General features: G+C 51.8%; 1 protein-coding gene across 1 annotated transcript in view; it reads left to right on the top strand.

The window, feature by feature from the left end:
• The window catches only part of LOC137300316 (uncharacterized), a gene marked incomplete at its 3' end in the record, with an annotated part of 346,571 nt that overhangs the window by 295,666 nt on the left and 28,982 nt on the right, over positions 1–21,923 (top strand). Inside the window, exons 5-6 of the mRNA XM_067969402.1 lie at positions 6,700–6,924; positions 11,452–11,529. Coding sequence (XP_067825503.1) covers positions 6,700–6,924; positions 11,452–11,529 — 303 coding nt within the window. The remainder of the gene's footprint in view (positions 1–6,699; positions 6,925–11,451; positions 11,530–21,923) is intronic.

The following is a 21,923-nucleotide window of genomic DNA, read 5'->3' as shown; positions in this document are numbered from 1 at the left end:
CTCTTCACGATCCACTCTCTTGACCATCCACTCTCTTCATGATCCACTCTCTTCATGATCCACTCTCTTCACCATCCACTCTCTTCACCATCCACTCTCTTCACGATCCACTCTCTTCATGATCCACTCTCTTCATCATCCACTCTCTTCACCATCCACTCTCTTCACCATCCACTCTCTTCACGATCCACTCTCTTCACCATCCACTCTCTTCATGATCCACTCTCTTCATGATCCACTCTCTTCACGATCCACTCTCTTCACCATCCACTCTCTTCACGATCCACTCTCTTCACGATCCGCTCTCTTCACGATCCGCTCTCTTCACCATCCGCTCTCTTCATGATCCGCTCTCTTCATGATCCACTCTCTTCACCATCCACTCTCTTCACCATCCACTCTCTTCACGATCCACTCTCTTCACCATCCACTCTCTTCATGATCCACTCTCTTCATGATCCACTCTCTTCACCATCCACTCTCTTCACCATCTGCTCTCTTCACCATCCACTCTCTTCACGATCCACTCTCTTCACGATCCGCTCTCTTCACGATCCGCTCTCTTCACGATCCGCTCTCTTCACGATCCGTTCTCTTCACCATCCGCTCTCTTCATGATCCGCTCTCTTCATGATCCACTCTCTTCACCATCGACTCTCTTCACCATCCACTCTCTTCACCATCCACTCTCTTCACCATCCACTCTCTTTATGATCCACTCTCTTCACGATCCACTCTCTTCATGTTTCACTCTCTTCACCATCCACTCTCTTGACCATCCACTCTCTTCATGATCCACTCTCTTCATGATCCACTCTCTTCATGATCCACTCTTCACGATCCACTCTCTTCACGATCCACTCTCTTCACGATCCGCTCTCTTCACCATCCACACTCTTCACCATCCACTCTCTTCACGATCCATTCTCCTCACGATCCACTCTCTTCACGATCCACTCTCTTCACCATCCACTCTCTTCACCATCCACTCTCTTCATGATCCACTCTCTTCATGATCCACTCTCTTCACCATCCACTCTCTTGATGATCCACTCTCTTCATGAGCCACTCTCTTCACCATCCACTGTCTTCACGATCCACACTCTTCATGATCCACTCTCTTCATGATCCACTCTCTTCACCATCCACTCTCATCATGATCCACTCTCTTCATGAGCCACTCTCTTCACCATCCACTCTCTTCACCATCCGCTCTCTTCATGATCCACTCTCTTCACGATCCACTCTCTTCATGATCCACTCTTCATGATCCACTCTCTTCACGATCCACTCTCTTCACCATCCACTCTCTTCACCATCCGCTCTCTTCATGATCCACTCTCTTCACGATCCACTCTCTTCATGATCCACTCTTCATGATCCACTCTCTTCACGATCCACTCTCTTCACCATCCACTCTCTTCACCATCCGCTCTCTTCACGATCCACTCTCTTCACGATCCACTCTCTTCATGATCCACTCTCTTCATGATCCACTCTCTTCACCATCCACTCTCTTCATGATCCACTCTCTTCATGATCCACTCTCTTCACCATCCACTCTCTTCACCATCCGCTCTCTTCACGATCCACTCTCTTCACGATCCACTCTCTTCACGATCCACTCTCTTCACCATCCACTCTCTTCACGATCCACTCTCTTCACGATCCGCTCTCTTCATGATCCACTCTCTTCACGATCCACTCTCTTCACGATCCACTCTCTTCACGATCCACTCCCTTTATGATCCACTCTCTTCATGATCCACTCTCTTCATGATCCACTCTCTTCACCATCCACTCTCTTCACCATCCACTCTCTTCACCATCCATTCTCTTCATGATCCACTCTCTTCACGATCCACTCTCTTCACCATCCACTCTCTTCACCATCCGCTCTCTTCACGATCCACTCTCTTCACGATCCACTCTCTTCACGATCCACTCTCTTGACCATCCGCTCCCTTCACGATCCACTCTCTTCACCATCCACTCTCTTCACGATCCACTCTCTTCATGATCCACTCTCTTCATGATCCACTCTCTTCATCATCCACTCTCTTCACGATCCACTCTCTTGACCATCCACTCTCTTCATGATCCACTCTCTTCATGATCCACTCTCTTCACCATCCACTCTCTTCACCATCCACTCTCTTCACGATCCACTCTCTTCATGATCCACTCTCTTCATCATCCACTCTCTTCACCATCCACTCTCTTCACCATCCACTCTCTTCACGATCCACTCTCTTCACCATCCACTCTCTTCATGATCCACTCTCTTCATGATCCACTCTCTTCACGATCCACTCTCTTCACCATCCACTCTCTTCACGATCCACTCTCTTCACGATCCGCTCTCTTCACGATCCGCTCTCTTCACCATCCGCTCTCTTCATGATCCGCTCTCTTCATGATCCACTCTCTTCACCATCCACTCTCTTCACCATCCACTCTCTTCACGATCCACTCTCTTCACCATCCACTCTCTTCATGATCCACTCTCTTCATGATCCACTCTCTTCACCATCCACTCTCTTCACCATCTGCTCTCTTCACCATCCACTCTCTTCACGATCCACTCTCTTCACGATCCGCTCTCTTCACGATCCGCTCTCTTCACGATCCGCTCTCTTCACGATCCGTTCTCTTCACCATCCGCTCTCTTCACCATCCACTCTCTTCACCATCCACTCTCTTCACCATCCACTCTCTTTATGATCCACTCTCTTCACGATCCACTCTCTTCATGTTTCACTCTCTTCACCATCCACTCTCTTGACCATCCACTCTCTTCATGATCCACTCTCTTCATGATCCACTCTCTTCATGATCCACTCTTCACGATCCACTCTCTTCACGATCCACTCTCTTCACGATCCGCTCTCTTCACCATCCACACTCTTCACCATCCACTCTCTTCACGATCCATTCTCCTCACGATCCACTCTCTTCACGATCCACTCTCTTCACCATCCACTCTCTTCACCATCCACTCTCTTCATGATCCACTCTCTTCATGATCCACTCTCTTCACCATCCACTCTCTTGATGATCCACTCTCTTCATGATCCTCTCTCTTCACGATCCACTCTCTTCACCATCCGCTCTCTTCACCATCCTCTCTCTTCGCCATCCGCTCTCTTCACCATCCTCTCTCTTCATGATCCACTCTCTTCACCATTCTCTCTCTTCACGATCCACTCTCTTCACGATCAACTCTCTTCACCATCCTCTCTGTTCACGATCCACTCTCTTCACCATCCGCTCTCTTCATGATCCACTCTCTTCATGATCCACTCTCTTCATGATCCACTCTCTTCACGATCCGCTCTCTTCACCATCCACTCTCTTCACCATCCGCTCTCTTCACGATCCACTCTCTTCACGATCCGCTCTCTTCACGATCCACTCTCTTCACCATCCACTCTCTTCATGATCCACTCTCTTCACCATCCGCTCTCTTCATGATCCACTCTCTTCACGATCCACTCTCTTCACCATCCGCTCTCTTCACCATCCACTCTCTTCACCATCCACTCTCTTCACCATCCACTCTCTTCACCATCTGCTCTCTTCACCATCCACCCTCTTCACGATCCACTCTCTTCACCATCCACTCTCTTCACGATCCACTCTCTTCACCATCCACTCTCTTCACCATCCACTCTCTTCACGATCCACTCTCTTCACCATCCACTCTCTTCACCATCCGCTCTCTTCATGATCCACTCTCTTCACGATCCACTCTCTTCATGATCCACTCTTCATGATCCACTCTCTTCACGATCCACTCTCTTCACCATCCACTCTCTTCACCATCCACTCTCTTCACCATCCACTCTCTTCACCATCCGCTCTCTTCATGATCCTCTCTCTTCACGATCCACTCTCTTCATGATCCACTCTTCATGATCCACTCTCTTCACGATCCACTCTCTTCACCATCCACTCTCTTCACGATCCACTCTCTTCATGATCCACTCTCTTCACCATCCGCTCTCTTAACGATCCACTCTCTTCACGATCCACTCTCTTCACGATCCACTCTCTTCACCATCCTCTCTCTTCACGATCCGCTCTCTTCACGATCCACTCTCTTCAGGATCCACTCTCTTCACCATCCACTCTCTTCATGATCCACTCTCTTCACCATCCGCTCTCTTCATGATCCACTCTCTTCACGATCCACTCTCTTCACCATCCACTCTCTTCACCATCCACTCTCTTCACCATCCACTCTCTTGCCCATCCGCTCTCTTCACCATCCACTCTCTTCATGATCCACTCTCTTCACGATCCACTCTCTTCACGATCCACTCTCTTCACCATCCGCTCTCTTCATGATCCACTCTCTTCACGATCCACTCTCTTCACGATCCACTCTCTTCACCATCCACTCTCTTCACCATCCACTCTCTTCACGATCCACTCTCTTCACGATCCACTCTCTTCACCATCCGCTCTCTTCACCATCCACTCTCTTCACCATCCACTCTCTTCACGATCCACTCTCTTCACCATCCGCTCTCTTCACCATCCGCTCTCTTCACCATCCGCTCTCTTCATGATCCACTCTTCATGATCCACTCTCTTCACGATCCACTCTCTTCACCATCCACTCTCTTCACCATCCACTGTCTTCACGATCCACACTCTTCATGATCCACTCTCTTCATGATCCACTCTCTTCACCATCCACTCTCTTCATGATCCACTCTCTTCATGATCCACTCTCTTCACCATCCACTCTCTTCACCATCCGCTCTCTTCATGATCCACTCTCTTCACGATCCACTCTCTTCATGATCCACTCTTCATGATCCACTCTCTTCACGATCCACTCTCTTCACCATCCACTCTCTTCATCATCCGCTCTCTTCATGATCCACTCTCTTCACGATCCACTCTCTTCATGATCCACTCTTCATGATCCACTCTCTTCACGATCCACTCTCTTCACCATCCACTCTCTTCACCATCCGCTCTCTTCACGATCCACTCTCTTCACGATCCACTCTCTTCATGATCCACTCTCTTCACCATCCACTCTCTTCATGATCCACTCTCTTCATGATCCACTCTCTTCACCATCCACTCTCTTCACCATCCGCTCTCTTCACGATCCACTCTCTTCACGATCCACTCTCTTCACGATCCACTCTCTTCACCATCCACTCTCTTCACGATCCACTCTCTTCACGATCCGCTCTCTTCATGATCCACTCTCTTCACGATCCACTCTCTTCACGATCCACTCTCTTCACGATCCACTCCCTTTATGATCCACTCTCTTCACGATCCACTCCCTTTATGATCCACTCTCTTCATGATCCACTCTCTTCATGATCCACTCTCTTCACCATCCACTCTCTTCACCATCCACTCTCTTCACCATCCATTCTCTTCATGATCCACTCTCTTCACGATCCACTCTCTTCACCATCCACTCTCTTCACCATCCGCTCTCTTCACGATCCACTCTCTTCACGATCCACTCTCTTCACGATCCACTCTCTTAACGATCCGCTCTCTTCATGATCCACTCTCTTCACGATCCACTCTCTTCACGATCCACTCTCTTCACGATCCACTCTCTTCATGATCCACTCTCTTCATGATCCACTCTCTTCACCATCCACTCTCTTCACCATCCACTCTCTTCACCATCCACTCTCTTCATGATCCACTCTCTTCACGATCCACTCTCTTCACGATCCACTCTCTTCACCATCCACTCTCTTCACGATCCACTCTCTTCATGATCCACTCTCTTCATGATCCACTCTCTTCACCATCCACTCTCTTCACCATCCACTCTCTTCACCATCCACTCTCTTCATGATCCACTCTCTTCACCATCCACTCTCTTCATGATCCACTCACTTCATGATCCACTCTGTTCACCATCCACTCTCTTCACCATCCACTCTCTTCACCATCCACTCTCTTCATGATCCACTCTCTTCACGATCCACTCTCTTCACGATCCACTCTCTTCACGATCCACTCTCTTCACCATCCACTCTCTTCATGATCCACTCTCTTCATGATCCACTCTCTTCACGATCCACTCTCTTCACGATCCACTCTCTTCACCATCCACTCTCTTCATGATCCACTCTCTTCATGATCCACTCTCTTCACCATCCACTCTCTTCATGATCCACTCTCTTCATGATCCACTCTCTTCACCATCCACTCTCTTCATGATCCACTCTCTTCTTGATCCACTCTCTTCACCATCCACTCTCTTCACAATCCGCTCTCTTCACGATCCACTCTCTTCACGATCCACTCTCTTCATGATCCACTCTTCACGATCCACTCTCTTCATGATCCACTTTGTTCGCGTTGCCTGCTCTGTGCTTCAGCAAGTAACCTTCTACTTAAAGCACCTTTTGTGAACAGCAGTTACGACTACTCAATCAGCTTCTCGCTCACAATAATTACCCTCCATTCAGGCAATCACTTAAAACAGTGGATTTGCTTTCATGTATGGGCCTCCCAGCTGTTCTCGATTGCCTGGGTGAAGGACCAGCTGTGAATTGGGACTGGCAAGTGGCAAAGCGTGCAGAAACTCAGGCAGGAGTTTGGGATTGGACCAGACGGTTCACATGGAGAAACATACAAGCGCAGCTGAATGGCCTGTTTTGGTGATGGAACGTTCTGTGATTGTCCCCTGTGTGTCCACAGCTTCGCCTGCCCCAGAACCAGAACCAGAAGCAGCACCAGAACCAGAACCAGAAGCAGCACCAGAACCAGAACCAGAACCAGCACCAGAACCAGAACCAGAACCAGCACCAGAACCAGAACCAGAACCAGCACCAGAACCAGAACCAGAACCAGAACCAGAACCAGAGGCTGCCGCCGCACCACCTGCAGAGGAGGAAGTTCCACCAGCAGAGCCTGAAGTCGCAGGTAGGACCACAGATAGTGAGGAGGAACTGGACCAGCCACATAAATACTGGGGCTACCAGACCGGGTCAGAGGCTGGGTATTCTGTGGCGAGTGACTCACCTCCTGACTCCCCAAAGCTTTTCCACCATCAAGGCACAAGTCAGGAGTGTGATGGATTACTCTCCACTTGCCTGCATGAGTGCAGCTCCAACAACACTCAAAAAGCTCAACATCATCCAGGACAAAGCAGCCCGCTTGATTGGCACCCCATCCACCACCCAAAACATTCACTCCCTTCACCACCGGCGCACTGTGGCTGCAGTGTGTACCATCCACAGGATGCACTGCAGCAACTCGCCAAGGCTTCTTCAACAGCACCTCCCTGACCCATGACCTCTACCACCTAGAAGGACAAGGGCAGCAGGCAGATGGGAACAACACCACCTGCACGTTCCCCTCCAAGTCACACACCATCCCGACTTGGAAATATATCGCCGTTCCTTCATCGTCGCTGGGTCAGAATCCTGGAACTCCCTTCCTTACAGCACTGTGGGAGAACCGTCACCACACGGACTGCAGCGGTTCAAGAAGGCGGCTCACCACCACCTTCTCAAGGGCAATTAGGGATGGGCAATAAATGCCGGCCTCGCCAGCGACGCCAATAAGTCGAATAAATTATATTACAAAATAATTAACATCGAACAGAGGCTGACAGGGATCATCAAATTCACAGATCACTAAACATTCGAGGAACAGGAAAATGTATCAGGGCCAACCAGCCGAACTGTTCATCAGATTTCAACATGACCGACTCACCCTCCCTCCTCCCACCTACTCACCCTCCCTCGTCCCACCTCCTCACCCTCCCTCCTCCCACCTACTCACCCTCCCTCGTCCCACCTCCTCACCCTCCCTCCTCCCACCTACTCACCCTCCCTCGTCCCACCTCCTCACCCTCCCTCCTCCCACCTACTCACCCTCCCTCCTCCCACCTACTCACCCTCCCTCCTCCCACCTACTCACCCTCCCTCGTCCCACCTCCTCACCCTCCCTCCTCCCACCTACTCACCCTCCCTCGTCCCACCTCCTCACCCTCCCTCCTCCCACCTACTCACCCTCCCTCGTCCCACCTCCTCACCCTCCCTCCTCCCACCTACTCACCCTCCCTCCTCCCACCTACTCACCCTCCCTCGTCCCACCTACTCACCCTCCCTCCTCCCACCGACTCACCCTCCCTCCTCCCACCTCCTCACCCTCCCTCCTCCCACCTCCTCACCCTCCCTCCTCCCAGCGACTCACCCTCCCTCCTCCCACCGACTCACCCTCCCTCCTCCCACCTACTCACCCTCCCTCCTCCCACCTACTCACCCTCCCTCCTCCCACCTACTCACCCTCCCTCGTCCCACCGACTCACCCTCCCTCCTCCCACCTACTCACCCTCCCTCCTCCCACCTACTCACCCTCCCTCCTCCCACCTACTCACCCTCCCTCCTCCCACCTACTCACCCTCCCTCCTCCCACCTACTCACCCTCCCTCCTCCCACCTACTCACCCTCCCTCCTCCCACCTACTCACCCTCCCTCCTCCCACCTACCAACCTCCCTCCTCCCACCTACTCACCCTCCCTCCTCCCACCTACCAACCTCCCTCCTCCCACCTACTCACCCTCCCTCCTCCCACCTACCAACCTCCCTCCTCCCACCTACTCACCCTCCCTCCTCCCACCTACCAACCTCCCTCCTCCCACCTACTCACCCTCCCTCCTCCTACCGACTCACCCTCCCTCCTCCCACCTACCAACCTCCCTCCTCCCACCGACTCACCCTCCCTCCTCCCACCTACTCACCCTCCCTCCTCCTACCGACTCACCCTCCCTCCTCCCACCTACCAACCTCCCTCCTCCCACCGACTCACCCTCCCTCCTCCCACCTACCAACCTCCCTCCTCCCACCTACCAACCTCCCTCCTCCCACCTACTCACCCTCCCTCCTCCCACCTACTCACCCTCCCTCCTCCCACCTACTCACCCTCCCTCCTCCCACCTACCAACCTCCCTCCTCCCACCTACCAACCTCCCTCCTCCCAGCGACTCACCCTCCCTCCTCCCACCTACTCACCCTCCCTCCTCCCACCTACTCACCCTCCCTCCTCCCACCTACTCACCCTCCCTCCTACCAACCTCCCTCCTCCCACCTACTCACACTCCCTCCTACCAACCTCCCTCCTCCCACCTACCAACCTCCCTCCTCCCACCAACTCACCCTCCCTCCTCCCACCTACTCACCCTCCCTCCTCCCACCTACTCACCCTCCCTCCTCCCACCTACCAACCTCCCTCCTCCCACCTACCAACCTCCCTCCTCCCACCTACTCACCCTCCCTCCTCCCACCGACTCACCCTCCCTCCTCCCACCTACTCACCCTCCCTCCTCCCACCTACTCACCCTCCCTCCTCCCACCTACTCACCCTCCCTCCTCCCACCTACTCACCCTCCCTCCTCCCACCTACCAACCTCCCTCCTCCCACCTACCAACCTCCCTCCTCCCACCTACTCACCCTCCCACCTCCCACCGACTCACCCTCCCTCCTCCCAGCTACTCACCCTCCCTCCTCCCACCTACTCACCCTCCCTCCTCCCACCTACCAACCTCCCTCCTCCCACCTACTCACCCTCCCTCCTCCCACCTACTCACCCTCCCTCCTCCCACCTACTCACCCTCCCTCCTCCCACCTACCAACCTCCCTCCTCCCACCTACTCACCCTCCCTCCTCCCACCTACCAACCTCCCTCCTCCCACCTACTCACCCTCCCTCCTCCCACCTACTCACCCTCCCTCCTCCCACCTACTCACCCTCCCTCCTCCCACCTACCAACCTCCCTCCTCCCACCTACCCAACCTCCCTCCTCCCACCTACTCACCCTCCCTCCTCCCACCTACCAACCTCCCTCCTCCCACCTACCCAACCTCCCTCCTCCCACCTACTCACCCTCCCTCCTCCCACCTACGAACCTCCCTCCTCCCAGCTACTCACCCTCCCTCCTCCCACCTACTCAACCTCCCTCCTCCCACCTACTCACCCTCCCTCCTCCCACCTACGAACCTCCCTCCTCCCACCTACCAACCTCCCTCCTCCCACCTACCAACCTCCCTCCTCCCACCTACTCACCCTCCCTCCTCCCACCTACTCAACCTCCCTCCTGCCACCTACTCACCCTCCCACCTCCCACCGACTCACCCTCCCTCCTCCCACCTACTCACCCTCCCTCCTCCCACCTACCAACCTCCCTCCTCCCACATACCAACCTCCCTCCTCCCACCTACTCACCCTCCCTCCTCCCACCTACCAACCTCCCTCCTCCCACCTACTCACCCTCCCTCCTCCCACCTACTCACCCTCCCTCCTCCCACCTACTCACCCTCCCTCCTCCCACCTACCAACCTCCCTCCTCCCACCTACTCACCCTCCCTCCTCCCACCTACTCACCCTCCCTCCTCCCACCTACCAACCTCCCTCCTCCCACCGACTCACCCTCCCTCCTCCCACCGACTCCCCCTCCCTCCTCCCACCTACCAACCTCCCTCCTCCCACCGACTCACCCTCCCTCCTCCCACCTACCAACCTCTCTCCTCCCACCTACCAACCTCCCTCCTCCCACCTACCAACCTCCCTCCTCCCACCTTCTCACCCTCCCTCCTCCCACCGACTCACCCTCCCTCCTCCCACCTACTCACCCTCCCTCCTCCCACCTACCAACTTCCCTCCTCCCACCGACTCACCCTCCCTCCTCCCACCTACTCACCCTCCCTCCTCCCACCTACCAACTTCCCTCCTCCCACCTACTCACCCTCCCTCCTCCCACCTACTCACTCACCCTCCTCCCACCTACCAACCTCCCTCCTCCCACCTACTCACCCTCCCTCCTCCCGCCTGCTAACCCTCCCTCCTCCCACCTACACACCCTCCCACCTCCCACCAACTAACCCTCCCACCTCCCTCCTACTAACCCTCCCACCTCCCTCCTACTCACCCTCCCATCTCCCTCCTACTCACCCTCCCACCTCCCTCCTACTCACCCTCCCACCTCCCTCCTACTCACCCTCCCACCTCCCTCCTACTCACCCTCCCACCTCCCTCCTACTCACCCTCCCATCTCCCTCCTACTCACCCTCCCACCTCCCTCCTACTCACCCTCCCACCTCCCTCCTACTCACCCTCCCACCTCCCTCCTACTCACCCTCCCACCTCCCTCCTACTCACCCTCCCATCTCCCTCCTACTCACCCTCCCACCTCCCTCCTACTCACCCTCCCACCTCCCTCCTACTCACCCTCCCACCTCCCTCCTACTCACCCTCCCACCTCCCTCCTACTCACCCTCCCACCTCCCTCCTACTCACCCTCCCACCTCTCACTTACTCACCCTCCCACCTCCCTCCTACTCACCCTCCCACCTCCGACCTACTCATATTGGAGTTATTTACTTTGCCACATTCCCTTCAATCTATTCTCTCTCTAAAAACATTCTATAATGGTTCGTGTGTCCACAGCTTCACCTCCTCCAGAACCAGAACCAGAGACAGCCCCTGAAACCACCGAACCTACACCAGCAGAGCTGACACCTGCAGGTAAGGCGACAGACATCGGCGAGCAAGTTAACATCTAACGGAGGCTATTGTGGGATATCAGATTCTCAAAACCGAAATAATTCAAGGATCAGGAAAAGGCCGTTCGGGCCAACCATCCCAACTGTTCTCACCACCTCAACTTCCCACCTTCTCCCTTTCTCACCACCTCAACTTCCCACCTTCTCCCTTTCTCACCACCTCAACTTCCCACCTTCTCCCTTTCTCACCAACTCAACTTCCCACCTTCTCCCTTTCTCACCTACTCACCTTCTCACCAACTCACCTTCTCACCTTCTCCCCTTCTCACCTACTCTCCTTCTCACCAACTCACCTTCTCACCAACTCATCTTCTCACCTTCTCCCCTTCTCACCGACTCCCCTTCTCCCCTTGTCACCTTCTCCCCTTCTCACCTACTCCCCTTCTCACCTACTCTCCTTCTCACCAACTCACCTTCTCACCTACTCATCTTCTCACCTTCTCCCCTTCTCACCTACTCCCCTTCTCACCTACTCCCCTTCTCCCCTTCTCACCTTCTCACCGACTCATCTTCTCACCTTCTCCCCTACTCACCAACTCCTATTCTCATCTTCTCACCGACTCATCTTCTCACCTACTCACCCACCCACCTACACCCCTTCTCACGTACTCACCTTCTCACCTTCTCAGCTAGTCACCGACTCAACATCTCACCTTCTCACCTACTCACATGCTCAGCTACTCACCTACTCAATTTATCCCCTTTTCACCAACTAAAAATCTCACCTTCTCACCTTCTCAGTTACTCACCTTCTCACCTTCACACCTATTCACCTACTCACCTTCTCAGCTACTCACCTTCTCACCTACTCACCTTCTCAGCTACTCACCTTCTCACCTACTCACCTTCTCACCTACTCACCTTCTCAGCTACTCACCTTCTCACCTTCTCAGCTACTCACCTTCGCACCTATTCACCTACTCACCTTCTCACCTACTCACCTTCTCACCTACTCACCTTCTCACCTACTCACCTTCTCAGCTACTCACCTTCTCACCTTCTCACCTACTCACATTCTCCCCTTCTCACCTATTCACCCACTCCCCTTCTCAAATACTCACCTTCTCACCAACTCACCTTCTCAAATACTAACCTTCTCAGCGACTCACCTTCTCAGCTACTCAACTTCTCAAATACTCACCTTCTCAGCGACTCACCTTCTCAGCTGCTGACCTTCTCACCTACTCACCTGCTCACCTTCTCCCCTTCTCACCTTCTCAGCTACTCACCTTCTCACCTTCTTTGCTGCTCACCTACTCACCATCTCAGCAACTGACCTACTCACCTTCTCCCCTTCTCACCTTCTCACCTACTCACCTACTCACATATTCACCTTCTCCCTTTCACCTACTCACCTTCTCCCCTTCTCATCTTCTCACCTTCTCCCCTTCTCACCTACTCACCTTCTCAGCTACTCACTTACTCATCTTCTCACCTTCTCATCCACTCACCTTCTCACCAATCACCTCCTCAGCTACTCACCTTCTCAGCTACGAACCTACTCACATTCTCACCTACTCACCTATTCACCTACTCACCTACTCACCTTCTCAGATACTCCTCTTCTCACCTTCTCACCTACTCACATTCTCAGCTACTCACCTACTCACCTTCTCCCCTTCTCAGCTATTAAAAATCTCACCTTCTCACCTTCTTCCCTTCTCACCTTCTCAGCTACTCACCGACTCAACTTCTCAACAACTCACCTACTCAACATCTGAGCTACTGACCCCCTCACCTTCTCCCCTTCTCACCTACTCACCTTCTCACCGACTCACCTACTCACCTACTCCCCTTCTCACCAACTCACCTTCTCAGCTACTTACCGACTCACCTTCTCCCCTTCTCACCTTCTCACCTTCTCACCTTCTCAGCTACTCACCTACTCACCTTCTCATCTACTCAGCTACTCACCTTCTCCACTTCCCACCTTCTCCCCTTCTCACCCACTCAACTTCTCACCTACTCAACTTCTCAGTTACTCAACTACTCACCTTCTCTCCGATTCACCTACTCACCTTCTCACCTACTCACCTTCTTATCTTCTCATCTTCTCACCTACTCACCTACTCACCTTCTCCCCTTCTCAACTTCTCACCTTCTCAGCTACTCACCTACTCACCTTCTCACCTTCTCATCTACTCAGCTTCTCCCCTTCTCCCCTTCTCACCTTCTCACCTACTCACCTTCTCATATTCTCAGCAACTCATCTTCTCACCTACTGATCTTCTCACCTGCTCATCTTCACACCTACGCCCCTTCTCCCCTTCTCATCTTCTCACCTACACACCTTCTCATCTACTCACCTACTCACCTTCTCACCTACTCAACCACGCATCTTCTCCCATTCTCACCTTCTCACCGACTCATCTTCTCACCTACCCATCTTCTCACCGACTCACCTACTCATCTTCTCACATATACACCCACTTACCTACTCACCTGCTCACCTTCTCACCTACTCACCTTCTCCCCTTCTCACCTACTCACCTTCTCCCCTTCTCACCTGCTCCCCTTCTCATCTTCCTACTTTCTCACCTACTCACCAACTCACCTTCTCACCGACACATCTTCTCACGTACCCACCTACTCAACTACTCACCTTCTCAGCTTCTCACCTACTCATCTTCTCAAATACTCACCTACTCACCTTCTCTCCTAATCACCTTCTCAATTAATCACCTACTCACCTTCTCAGTTACTCACCTTATCAACTACTCACCTACTCACCTTCTCCCCTTCTTACTTTCTCACCTTCTCACCTACCCATCTTCTCACCTACTCACCTACTCACCTTCTCCCCTTCTCACCGACTCACCTTCTCACCTACTCACCTTCTCACCTACTCATCTTCTCACCTTCTCACCTATTCACCTTCTCATCGACTCAGCTATTCACCTTCTCACCTTCTCATCGACTCAGCTACTCACCTTCTCCACTTCTCACCTTCTCCCCTTCTCACATACTCACCTTCTCACCTATTCACCTTCTCACCTTCTCACCTACTCAACTTCTCAGTAACTCATCTTCTCACCTACTGATCTTCTCAACTACTCATCTTCTCACCTACGCCCCTTCTCCCCTTCTCACCTTCTCACCTACACACCTTCTCATCCACTCACCTACTCACCTTCTCCCCTTCTCACCTACTCGACCACGCATCTTCTCCCATTCTCCCATTCTCACCTACTCACCTTCTCACCTTCTCACCTACTCACCTTCTCACCTACTCACCTTCTCACCTACTCACCTTCTCCCATTTTCACCCACTCACCTTCTCACCTACTCACCTTCTCACCTAGTCACCTTGTCACCTACTCACCTTCTCCCATTTTCACCCACTCACCTTCTCACCTACTCATCTTCTCACCTTCTCCCCTTCTCACCTACTCCCCTTCTCCCCTTGTCACCTTCTCCCCTTCTCACCTACTCCCCTTCTCACCTACTCTCCTTCTCACCAACTCACCTTCTCACCTACTCATCTTCTCACCTTCTCCCCTTCTCACCTACTCCCCTTCTCACCTACTCCCCTTCTCCCCTTCTCAACTTCTCACCGACTCATCTTCTCACCTTCTCCCCTTCTCACCAACTCCTATTCTCATCTTCTCACCGACTCATCTTCTCACCTACTCACCCACCCACCTACACCCCTTCTCACGTACTCACCTTCTCACCTTCTCAGCTAGTCACCGACTCAACATCTCACCTTCTCACCTACTCACATGCTCAGCTACTCACCTACTCAATTTCTCCCCTTTTCACCAACTCAAAATCTCACCTTCTCACCTTCTCAGTTACTCACCTTCTCACCTTCTCAGCTACTCACCTACTCACCTTCTCCCCTTGACACCTTCTCACCTACTCACCTTCTCACCTACTCACCTTCACACCTATTCACCTACTCACCTTCTCACCTACTCACCTTCTCACCTACTCACCTTCTCAGCTACTCACCTTCTCACCTTCTCAGCTACTCACCTTCACACCTATTCACCTACTCACCTTCTCAGCTACTCACCTTCGCACCTATTCACCTACTCACCTTCTCCCCTTCTCACCTATTCACCCACTCCCCTTCTCAAATACTCACCTTCTCACCTACTCACCTTCTCAAATACTCACCTTCTCAGCGACTCACCTTCTCAGCTGCTGACCTTCTCACCTACTCACCTGCTCACCTTCTCCCCTTCTCACCTTCTCAGCTACTCACCTTCTCACCTTCATTGCTGCTCACCTACTCACCGTCTCAGCTACTGACCTACTCACCTTCTCCCCTTCTCACCTTCTCACCAACTCACCTACTCACATATTCACCTTCTCCCTTTCACCTACTCACCTTCTCCCCTTCTCATCTTCTCACCTTCTCCCCTTCTCACCTACTCACCTTCTCAGCTACTCACTTACTCATCTTCTCACCTTCTCATCCACTCACCTTCTCACCAATCACCTCCTCAGCTACTCACCTTCTCAGCTACGAACCTACTCATATTCTCACCTACTCACCTATTCACCTACTCACCTTCTCAGATACTCCTCTTCTCACCTTCTCACCTACTCACATTCTCAGCTACTCACCTACTCACCTTCTCCCCTTCTCAGCTATTAAAAATCTCACCTTCTCACCTTCTTCCCTTCTCACCTTCTCAGCTACTCACCGACTCAACTTCTCAGCAACTCACCTACTCAACATCTGAGCTACTGACCTACTCACCTTCTCCCCTTCTCACCTACTCACCTTCTCACCGAATCACCTACTCACCTACTCCCCTTCTCACCAACTCACCTTCTCAGCTACTTACCGACTCACCTTCTCCACTTCCCACCTTCTCCCCTTCTCACCCACTCACCTTCTCACCTACTCAACTTCTCAGTTACTCAACTACTCACCTTCTCTCCTATTCACCTACTCACCTTCTCACCTACTCACCTTCTCATCTTCTCACCTTCTCACCTACTCACCTACTCACCTTCTCCCCTTCTCAACTTCTCACCTTCTCAGCTACTCACCTACTCACCTTCTCATCTACTCAGCTTCTCCCCTTCTCACCTTCTCACCTACTCACCTTCTCATATTCTCAGTAACTCATCTTCTCACCTACTGATCTTCTCACCTACTCATCTTCTCACCTACGCCCCTTCTCCCCTTCTCATCTTCTCACCTACACACCTTCTCATCTACTCACCTACTCACCTTCTCACCTACTCAACCACGCATCTTCTCCCATTCTCACCTTCTCACCTACTCATCTTCTCACCTACCCATCTTCTCACCGACTCACCTACTCATCTTCTCACATATACACCCACTTACCTACTCACCTGCTCACCTTCTCACCTACTCACCTTCTCCCCTTCTCACCTACTCACCTTCTCCCCTTCTCACCTGCTCCCCTTCTCATCTTCCTACTTTCTCACCTACTCACCAACTCACCTTCTCACCGACACATCTTATCACATACCCACCTACTCAACTACTCACCTTCTCAGCTTCTCACCTACTCATCTTCTCAAATACTCACCTACTCACCTTCTCTCCTAATCACCTTCTCAATTAATCACCTACTCACCTTCTCAGTTACTCACCTTATCAACTACTCACCTACTCACCTTCTCCCCTTCTTACTTTCGCACCTTCTCACCTACCCATCTTCTCACCTACTCACCTTCTCCCCTTCTCACCGACTCACCTTCTCACCTACTCACCTTCTCACCTACTCATCTTCTCACCTTCTCACCTATTCACCTTCTCATCTACTCAGCTAGTCACCTTCTCACCTTCACATCGACTCAGCTACTCACCTTCTCCACTTCTCACCTTTTCCCCTTCTCACATACTCACCTTCTCACCTATTCACCTTCTCACCTTCTCACCTACTCAACTTCTCAGTAACTCATCTTCTCACCTACTGATCTTCTCAACTACTCATCTTCTCACCTACGCCCCTTCTCCCCTTCTCACCTTCTCACCTACACACCTTCTCATCCACTCACCTACTCACCTTTTCCCCTGCTCACCTACTCGACCACGCATCTTCTCCCATTCTCCCATTCTCACCTACTCACCTTCTCACCTTCTCACCTACTCACCTTCTCACCTACTCACCTTCTCACCTACTCACCTTCTCACCTACTCACCTTCTCCCATTTTCACCCACTCACCTTCTCACCTACTCATCTTCTCACCTACCCATCTTCTCACCTACTCACCTACTCATCTTCTCACATATACACCCACTTACCTACTCACCTGCTCACCTTCTCACCTACTCACCTTCTCCCCTTCTCACCTACTCACCTTCTCCCCTTCTCACCGACACATCGTCTCACGTACCCACCTACTCAACTGCTCACCTTCTCAGCTTCTCACCTACTCATCTTCTCAAATACTCACCTACTCACCTTCTCTCCTAATCACCATCTCAACTAATCACCTACTCACCTTCGCAGTTACTCACCTTATCAACTACTCACCTACTCACCTTCTCACTTTCTCACCTTCTCACCTACTCATCTTCTCACCGACTCACCTACTCACCTTCTCAACTACTCACCTTCTTTCTTTCTCACCTAATCACCTTCTCACCTTCTCACCTACTCACCTTCTCACCTACTCATCTTCTCACCTTCTCACCGATTCATCTTCTCATCTACTCACCTACTCACCTTCTCCCCTTTTCACCCACTCACCTTCTCACCTACTCACCTTCTCACCTACTCATCTTCTCACGTACTCACCTTCTCACCTACTCACCTTCTCACCTTCTCAACTACTCCCTTTCTCCGCTTCTCACCTACGCCCCTTCTCCCCTTCTCACCTTCTCACCTACTCACCTTCTCACCTACTCATCTTCTCACCTTCTCACCTATTCATCTTCTCACGTACTCACCTTATCCCCTACTCACCTTCTCACCTTCTCAACTACTCACCTACTCACCTTTTTACTTTCTCACCTTCTCACAGACTCACCTTCTCACCTACTCACCTTCTCACCGTCTCACCTACTCCCTTTCTCCGCTTCTCACCTACGCCCCTTTTCCCCTTCTCATCTTCTCCCCTTCTCACCTTCTCACATTCACACCTACTTACCTTCTCACCTTCTCACCTACTCCATTTCTCCGCTTCTCACCTCGGCCCCTTCTCCCCTTCTCACCTACACACCTTCTCATCTAGTCACCTACTCACCTTCTCCCATTCTCACCTACTCAACCACACATCTCCTCTTCTCACCTTCTCACCTTCTCCCCTTTTCACCCACTCACCTTCTCGCGACTCACCTTCCCACCTTCTCAGCTACTCACCTTCTCACCTTCTCATCTTCTCACCTACTCAGCTTCTCACCTTCCCACCTACTCACCTTCTTACTTTCTCACCTACTCATCTTCTCACCGACTCAACTTCTCACCTACTCACCTTCTCACCTACTCACTTTCTCACCATTCACCTTCTTACCTACTGACCCACTAATCTTCTCACCTTCTCACCTTCTCAGTTACTCACCTTCTCAGCTACTCACCTTCTCAGCTACTCACCTTCTCACCTTCTCACCTTCTCAGCTACTCACCTTTGCACCTATTCACCTACTCACCTTCTCCCCATCTCACCTATTCACCCACTCACCTTCTGAGCTACTCAACTTCTCACCTACTCACCTTCTCAAATACTCACCTACTCACCTTCTCCCCTTCTCACCTATTCACCCACTCCCCTTCTCAAATACTCACCTTCTCACCTACTCACCTTCTCAAATACTCATCTTCTCACTTACTCACCTTCTCAAATACTCATCTTCTCAGCTACTCACCTTCTCACCTACTCACCTTCTCACCTACTCACCTGCTCGCCTTCTCCCCTTCTCACCTTCTCAGCTACTCACCTTCTCACCTTCTTTGCTGCTCACCTACTCACCATCTCAGCTACTGACCTACTCACCTTCTCTCCTTCTCACCTTCTCACCTACTCACCTACTCACATATTCACCTTCTCCCTTTCACCTACTCACCTTCTCCCCTTCTCAGCTTCTCACCTTCTCACCGACTCACCTACTCACCTACTCCCCTTCTCACCAACTCACCTTCTCAGCTACTTACCGACTCACCTTCTCCCCTTCTCACATTCTCACCTTCTCACCTTCTCAGCTACTCACCTACTCACCTTCTCATCTACTCAGCTACTCACCTTCTCCACTTCCCACCTTCTCCCCTTCTCACCCACTCACCTTCTCACCTACTCAACTTCTCAGTTACTCAACTACTCACCTTCTCTCCTATTCACCTACTCACCTTCTCACCTACTCACCTTCTCATCTTCTCACCTTCTCACCTACTCACCTACTCACCTTCTCCCCTTCTCAACTTCTCACCTTCTCAGCTACTCACCTACTCACCTTCTCACCTTCTCATCTACTCAGCTTCTCCCCTTCTCCCCTTCTCACCTTCTCACCTACTCACCTTCTCACCTACTCACCTTCTCACCTACTCACCTTCTCACCTACTCACCTTCTCCCATTTTCACCCACTCACCTTCTCACCTACTCATCTTCTCACCTACCCATCTTCTCACCTACTCACCTACTCATCTTCTCACATATACACCCACTTACCTACTCACCTGCTCACCTTCTCACCTACTCACCTTCTCCCCTTCTCACCTACTCACCTTCTCCCCTTCTCACCGACACATCGTCTCACGTACCCACCTACTCAACTGCTCACCTTCTCAGCTTCTCACCTACTCATCTTCTCAAATACTCACCTACTCACCTTCTCTCCTAATCACCATCTCAACTAATCACCTACTCACCTTCTCAGTTACTCACCTTATCAACTACTGACCTACTCACCTTCTCACTTTCTCACCTTCTCACCTACTCATCTTCTCACCGACTCACCTTCTCACCTTCTCATCTACTCAGCTTCTCCCCTTCTCACCTTCTCACCTACTCACCTTCTCACCTTCTCACCTACTCACCTTCTCACCTACTCACCTTCTCCCATTTTCACCCACTCACCTTCTCACCTACTCACCTTCTCACCTACTCACCTTCTCCCATTTTCACCCACTCACCTTCTCACCTACTCATCTTCTCACCTACCCATCTTCTCACCTACTCACCTACTCATCTTCTCACATATACACCCACTTACCTACTCACCTGCTCACCTTCTCACCTACTCACCTTCTCCCCTTCTCACCTACTCACCTTCTCCCCTTCTCACCGACACATCGTCTCACGTACCCACCTACTCAACTGCTCACCTTCTCAGCTTCTCACCTACTCATCTTCTCAAATACTCACCTACTCACCTTCTCTCCTAATCACCATCTCAACTAATCACCTACTCACCTTCTCAGTTACTCACCTTATCAACTACTCACCTACTCACCTTCTCACTTTCTCACCTTCTCACCTACTCATCTTCTCACCGACTCACCTACTCACCTTCTCAACTACTCACCTTCTTTCTTTCTCACCTAATCACCTTCTCACCTACTCACCTTCTCACCTACTCATCTTCTCACCTTCTCACCGATTCATCTTCTCATCTACTCACCTACTCACCTTCTCCCCTTTTCACCCACTCACCTTCTCACCTACTCACCTTCTCACCTACTCATCTTCTCACGTACTCACCTTCTCACCTACTCACCTTCTCACCTTCTCAACTACTCCCTTTCTCCGCTTCTCACCTACGCCCCTTCTCCCCTTCTCACCTTCTCACCTACTCACCTTCTCACCTACTCATCTTCTCACCTTCTCACCTATTCATCTTCTCACGTACTCACCTTATCCCCTACTCACCTTCTCACCTTCTCAACTACTCACCTACTCACCTTTTTACTTTCTCACCTTCTCACAGACTCACCTTCTCACCTACTCACCTTCTCACCGTCTCACCTACTCCCTTTCTCCGCTTCTCACCTACGCCCCTTTTCCCCTTCCATCTTCTCCCCTTCTCACCTTCTCACATTCACACCTACTTACCTTCTCACCTTCTCACCTACTCCATTTCTCCGCTTCTCACCTCGGCCCCTTCTCCCCTTCTCACCTACACACCTTCTCATCTAGTCACCTACTCACCTTCTCCCATTCTCACCTACTCAACCACACATCTCCTCTTCTCACCTTCTCACCTTCTCCCCTTTTCACCCACTCACCTTCTCGCGACTCACCTTCCCACCTTCTCAGCTACTCACCTTCTCACCTTCTCATCTTCTCACCTACTCAGCTACTCACCTTCCCACCTACTCACCTTCTTACTTTCTCACCTACTCATCTTCTCACCTACTCAACTTCTCACCAACTCACCTTCTCACCTACTCACTTTCTCACCATTCACCTTCTTACCTACTGACCC

The sequence above is a fragment of the Heptranchias perlo genome, chromosome 31 (assembly GCF_035084215.1).
Source record: "Heptranchias perlo isolate sHepPer1 chromosome 31, sHepPer1.hap1, whole genome shotgun sequence".
NCBI lineage: Eukaryota > Metazoa > Chordata > Chondrichthyes > Hexanchiformes > Hexanchidae > Heptranchias > Heptranchias perlo.
The sequence above is the reverse complement of the archived record's forward strand: the minus strand, read 5'-3'. Positions and strand labels throughout refer to the sequence as shown.